A 5,945-nucleotide genomic window follows, 5' to 3' on the forward strand; every position below is an offset into this window, starting at 1 on the left:
TGAACCCGGAAGTATCTGTCATACAGAAATAACAATTCTGTAGACCAGTTGGTGAAGACCATATCATTGGTATTGTGAATTTCAAGTTTTCCTGTTTCTTGTTTTTTTTCCACCGGATTAACATCATGTTACATCGACTACAAATCGTATGTGGAACCCATGCTGAATCCAAATTAGTAATTTGGAGACCAAAACATTCTTCATAAATTTGTTTGATCTTATCAGACAACGATCTTCGATTCCTTTCCAAATTGTATTCTCCACAAATGTAACAAAATGAATCAGGACTTTTATTACACAGATGAGAATTACTTCTTGTAATAGTATACTCTCCAGTAGCCAAGTTTCCCACTTCTAAAGAGCTGCAGTCGCTTGATGACGACGCCTGCGGGCCTGCTTTCTCACCCTGACCAGACGCCGATACTGGGTTTCCGAATCCCTGCATCGTAAAGTAGTTATCACTTGTACCTGCCATGACGGCACACACGCCGTTAACCCAGGGACTCTGCCAGATGGTTCTGTTGCCCACCGTCACCACGTGGAGGCGCCCTGGTTACAGGCACAAGCAATTAAGTCTTCAGAAGTTGAAAACGAGAATAAAAAAACCAAAAAAATTACTTTTTTCGGAATTTTGGAGGGTTTGTGTAATTTTTTTACATTTAAAACGGCTCGTGGTCTTAATAAAGTTTCGATTCATATTCAGTGGATCGAAATACATGAAAATCACGCTTAGTTTAGTTCCAAAAAATTTTTTTTATCTTCAAAACTGCCGATTTTCATCATTTTTACGGTTTTTCGAAGTTTTCTCGAAATTTTGGGGGTGTAGGGGTCAAACTGACCTCGAATTCGGATTCAGCGGACCAAAATACGTACTCGTAGGTAGGTCCGGTCAAATGCACATTCTACTTAATTTTTTTTGTGTGCCGGTGTTCTTATTGCGAAGAAATTTGAGCTTCAGCGTTTCTGTAATGCGAGAATGGTGTCACGAAAATCGTAAAAAGTCGAGTGCACATTCGTTTGTTTTTGATGCACGTTAAACTGCATCTGTAGTTTCAAAAATGTCAAATCTAATTTTATCAAAATATGTGCCTCGTATTTTTCTAATCCTCATATTTGATTCTCAAAAACAGATGCGACGACAGTTCCGTGTGGTGTGGACGACAGCTAGGAATGGCTTTTGGCGGACGATAACACAGAACGAGACCAGAAGTGAAATGCAATACAAGTTTCTTTTTACTACAGGCTCGTATTGAATACTTCTGAACTCTAATGAATTTTATTGCAAATAAACCTGAGTTTCAGCGTTTCTGTAACGCGAGAATGGTGTCACGAAAATGGTGAAAAGTCTAGTTCACATCCGTTTGTTAGATTAAATTTTATCAAAATATTTGCCTCGTGTTGTTCTAATCGTGAGATTTGATTCTCAAAAACAGGTACGACGACAGTTCCGTGGGGTGTGGACGACAGCAAGGAACGGTTTTTGGTGGTGGTTTTAGTGGGTATTCCGTAAGGCGAGTCCCACACTACTGGGAGTGACGGTACCCTACCTAGGGTGGTCCATAAAGGATTTCCCCACCGATTTGGCCATACGCAATGAAAAAAAAAAAATAATAAATAAGTAAATGAATAAATAAATAAATGAATGATTAAACGAATGAATAAATGAATGAATCAATGAATGAATCAATGAATAAATAAATGACTGAATCAATGAATAATTAAATGAATGAATGAATGAATGAATAAATAAATAAATAAATTAAATAATTAAAAATAATTATATGTACACGCACGAATACAGTATCTCAGATCACGTCGATTCAGAAATTTAAACTTGTATGTCGAGGTGCTGCACTCGTGATCTGTGAAAAAATACACCATTTACAATAATGCTGCGTCCGTTTCATAATGCATTAAATTTTCAGTAAATAATGCATCAATTCAATGTCTCCAACAAAATGTTGTGTAGCTACATTATGAAACTGCGACTACAGTCGCAATTAAAACAAAGAAACGAATAAATGCGTTAATCAAACGAAGTCATGGAACACTTTACAAATTGTCCTGAAAGTAACAGCACCGAGTAGCGGAAAACGATCTGTTGGTAATACTTTTACACTAAATTGTCACTAATTTTGATAAGATAATTATCATTTTTAAATTGTCATCAAGTACGGTTAAGCATAGGGTACGACGTGTGGGTTGACAATGTGCAAATGGCCGCCGTCACCGAGATTATGTACAAGAGTCGGAAAGAAACGAACCGAGCACTCTTCAAAATTATCTTAGACAACGATAGTTTGACAGAGATGAGTCCAACCGGGAAAGGCAAACACGAAGCAATGCCGGAGAATATTTATTACGCAGTGAAAAGTAATTACGCATTATTCAATGTATGAAATGTAGCGGGCAACATTGCAAATATTATGCCCGCGTCCCGGTAAATTTCAGCATTCGTTGAAAAAATTTTCAGCGAGGTGGACGGATTAACACACGAGGAGTATCGAAGGTGCATAATTCTGTTGTGCAATACTATTCGCGATCCCAAAAAATAACGGATTCCCGAATTTACGCATTGTACATATTTTGAATGAAACAAAATATTTCATTGCACATGTAAAGACTAATCAAACATTTGTATTACCACATCTGTAAGGAATTGTATAGAATTAAGTATCAAATCTCTGCATCGGTTTACAAACTCAATATTATTTTGCTAATTATTGTCATTGACGAACTGTCATTGAATTGAAATGGAAAGTGAAGCGTGGCGATCGCATTTACGAAAAAATACTGTCTTTGTCGCCCGCGAAATGGAAAAATCACAGGTAAAAGGTAGATGAATCATAACCTGACGATTATTCCTTCATGCTTCTACTTCTGTCATAACATCGGCCATACTTCCTCCGTCCTTTAACATAACTCAGCATGTCGTGCTTCGCACATACTTCTGTCATCTGGATAAGAATAGTACGATTTTCGTATCGAAGTAGAGACCAATGCAAGGGTTTCGTTCTAAACAAATGCGAGTCATTTCGTTCTTACGCATTACGTATCAATTTGTCGGACAATTAACGAAATTCCAAAATGCAACGGCATATTTTCCTCGAAAATGTAGTGTATTGTAGTACGTATGAGAGCGGCACGCGGAGCGAACAAGCTGTCATGTATAATACACACACAGCTAAGTTGGTATGATGAGTGATGGAGTATGTGTGTGCGTATGTGTGTGTCGGAGCACGCCGTGCTCCGATATAGAAGAGACTCACTCTTGTGCTAGTCGCGCTACCGCACGCCACGGTTTAGGCAAACCGATCGAGTATCCTTTGCACATACTACGCATTTGTAATACTTCTATTAATATAATAAACCATTATCTCTTTATCATTTAACCTAAGTGTTTCACTCATTAATCGTATTAGTTGAATACATCACAATTGGCGACGAGGATGTCTGATGTTGGAAAACGCGCGTGCAAGTGATAAGTGAGAGCACGTGTTAGAGAAAACAGGTTGTACAAAAGAACAAACGGTGCGCAATACAGAGTCAAAGGTGAAAAAAAAAAACCGAATGCATGTGCAGGCTTACGAGGCACGCATATAACGAAAACTTTGAGGTTAAGAATAAAGTTTTCATCACGTTTAAGTGTGAATGCAGTGAACAAGATAATACTTATAAGTGACTTAACCTTTAAATGAGTGATAACAAGGATACAGAAGAGAAAAAGAAAGTTGGATGGGTATATAATTTAAACGCGGAACAATTAAAAAACGAGTTAAAGACACGTGGCATCCCATACAACGACACCGAATTGTTCGAGAATCTCCGAAAAAAGGTGGTAGCTATCGTCAAAGAAGAAATTTCGGCGGCAAGCGCGAAACAGCCTACAATCACGAACGCGGAAATAGAATCGAATAAGACCACGAATCAAAACAATCAACAAGACGATACATCGGGTGACGACGCGTCTTTCTTTTCGGTGTCCGACTCTGATACAGACAGCAACATGTCGAATAACCAGGCAAGGTTAGAGTTTTGTTTGGATACAAGTGACTGGGAAATATTCGTAGAACGCTTAGATATTCGAATTAGTACGAAGAAAGTAAAAGAAGAAGACAAGGCGGGAGAGTTACTCTCGCGTCTCGACGACGACGCATATAAACTAATAAAAAGCTTATGCGCGCCGGAAAAAGCAGCAAATAAAAGCTACGCGGATTTAGTTGAAATGATGACAAATCATCTTACGCCGAAGCCTTCCGAGTTGATGGAAAGATGCACCTTTAACCAAGCCAAGCAGAACATCAACGAATCAGTAGCCGAATTCGCGGCAAGGCTAAAGAAATTAGCGCTAAATTGCGAATTTAGCGACCTGCAAACCTCACTGCGAGATCAGTTCGTCGTTGGAATGCGCGATGATACAACGCGAGTTGAACTGTTTAAAACGAGTAAACTCACGTTTGACGCTGCATTAAAAGAAGCAATCGCAAGAGAAGCAGCGGTGAAAAACGCGTCAAGTGTAGCAAACACGCTCGAAAAGAGAAACACACAACGAGATATGTTTGCATTGAAGCAAGAAAGCAAGACGGCGAACCCATATAACAGCAGAAGGCCACCAAGCAAGCCGCATTTTGGAGCAGACAAAAGAGACGATACCCAAAATCATAACAGGCCGGACATCAAGTGTTGGTGCTGTGGCGGTCGCAATCACGTGCGCGCCAAATGCCACCATAAACATGAATGCTGCGGCTACTGCAAAGGGAAGGGGCATTTAGAGAAGGTATGCCTCAAGAAGCACGGAACAACGAGGGGCGGCGTAAACAAGCTGGTAGGGGACGACGGTGAACTACAGGAGGAGGAGGAGGAAGAGGAGCCGTCGCACACCAACGAGTTCTTCTGCCTCAAGACCGACGACAAAAGTATGTATGCGAGTGTGAGTATGGGCAATGAAAGCGCGCGCGCCGAGCCGATGTACGTAATTACATGTTACAATCAACGGTAAAGAAATAAATATGGAAATTGACACGGGCACGTACGCGACCGTGATTTCAGAAACCGAAAAAGAAAAATATTTTCGTGACGAGGTATTAACGGAAACAAATGTCAAATTGCATACATACGACAATAAAGTCTTACACGCGTCGGGCCTAATAAAAAACTTAAAAGCTGAATTCAATGGGAAGAAATGCACATTATATTGTTATGTGCTGCCAGGCAATGGTCCAATTTTGATTGGCAGGCAATGGCTTGCAGCGTTTGGATGCTGGCCATTAGCAATACAAAAGGAAAATACAAATACCACAGCTATTAAACTAATAAATGTACTAAAAAGCATATTCGCTAAATACGGGTTACCACTACATATGGTAACAGACGGGGGACCGCAATTCCGAGCAGATATATTCTTAGATTTTCTACGGGGCAATGGAGTTAACCATAGTTTTGCACCGCCGTATCACCCAGCGACGAACGGCGCGGCAGAAAATTTCGTTGGCACTTTTAAAAATAAAGTCACGAAAATCATCAAAGGGGGAGAGACGCCAGAATCGGCTGTAAACTTATTCTTATTCGATTATAGAAACATAGCACATTGTACTACAGGGAAAAGCCCTGCACAACTCATGTATAACAGAGACTTGCGCACTCGTTTTGACCTTCTGAGAACCAGTGTAGCAGCGCACGTAGAGAAAAAACAGCGAGCGCAAATAATGACGAAACCGGGTACAAGACAAAATGATGTGATTGTGGGAGACACCGTATTGTTTGATAACCATCGCGTTCGAGGTGAGAAAAGAGTAACTGGAGAAGTAATAAAAAAAGTATCTCCGTCTACATATGTTATTAGAGACTCTGATCATGCGTTAGCTAAGAGACACATCGACCAAATTGTTAAACAAAAGAAAAGTAATGTACCAATGCGTCGGTCTCCACGTCTAAACAAATCTTAA

General features: G+C 40.0%; 1 protein-coding gene across 1 annotated transcript; it reads left to right on the plus strand.

Annotated features, from left to right (window-relative positions):
• Positions 1-3,694: 3,694 nt before the first annotated feature.
• On the plus strand, positions 3,695-5,945 carry LOC138190930 (uncharacterized). Its single transcript, XM_069135795.1, has 2 exons — positions 3,695-4,916; positions 5,212-5,945. Exons 1-2 carry the CDS (start codon positions 3,695-3,697, stop codon positions 5,943-5,945), a joined length of 1,956 nt encoding a protein of 651 aa, XP_068991896.1.

The sequence above is a fragment of the Neodiprion pinetum genome, chromosome 1 (genome assembly GCF_021155775.2).
Source record: "Neodiprion pinetum isolate iyNeoPine1 chromosome 1, iyNeoPine1.2, whole genome shotgun sequence".
Taxonomy (NCBI): domain Eukaryota; kingdom Metazoa; phylum Arthropoda; class Insecta; order Hymenoptera; family Diprionidae; genus Neodiprion; species Neodiprion pinetum.

Bases quoted from the DNA above. Each gene is read 5' to 3' on its own strand.
- LOC138190930 (XM_069135795.1), top strand. From the start codon at position 3,695: ATGAGTGATAACAAGGATACAGAAGAGAAAAAGAAAGTTGGATGGGTA. The intron at 4,917-5,211 runs GTATGTATGCGA...ATGTGCTGCCAG, and splicing joins CCTCAAGACCGACGACAAAA to GCAATGGTCCAATTTTGATT.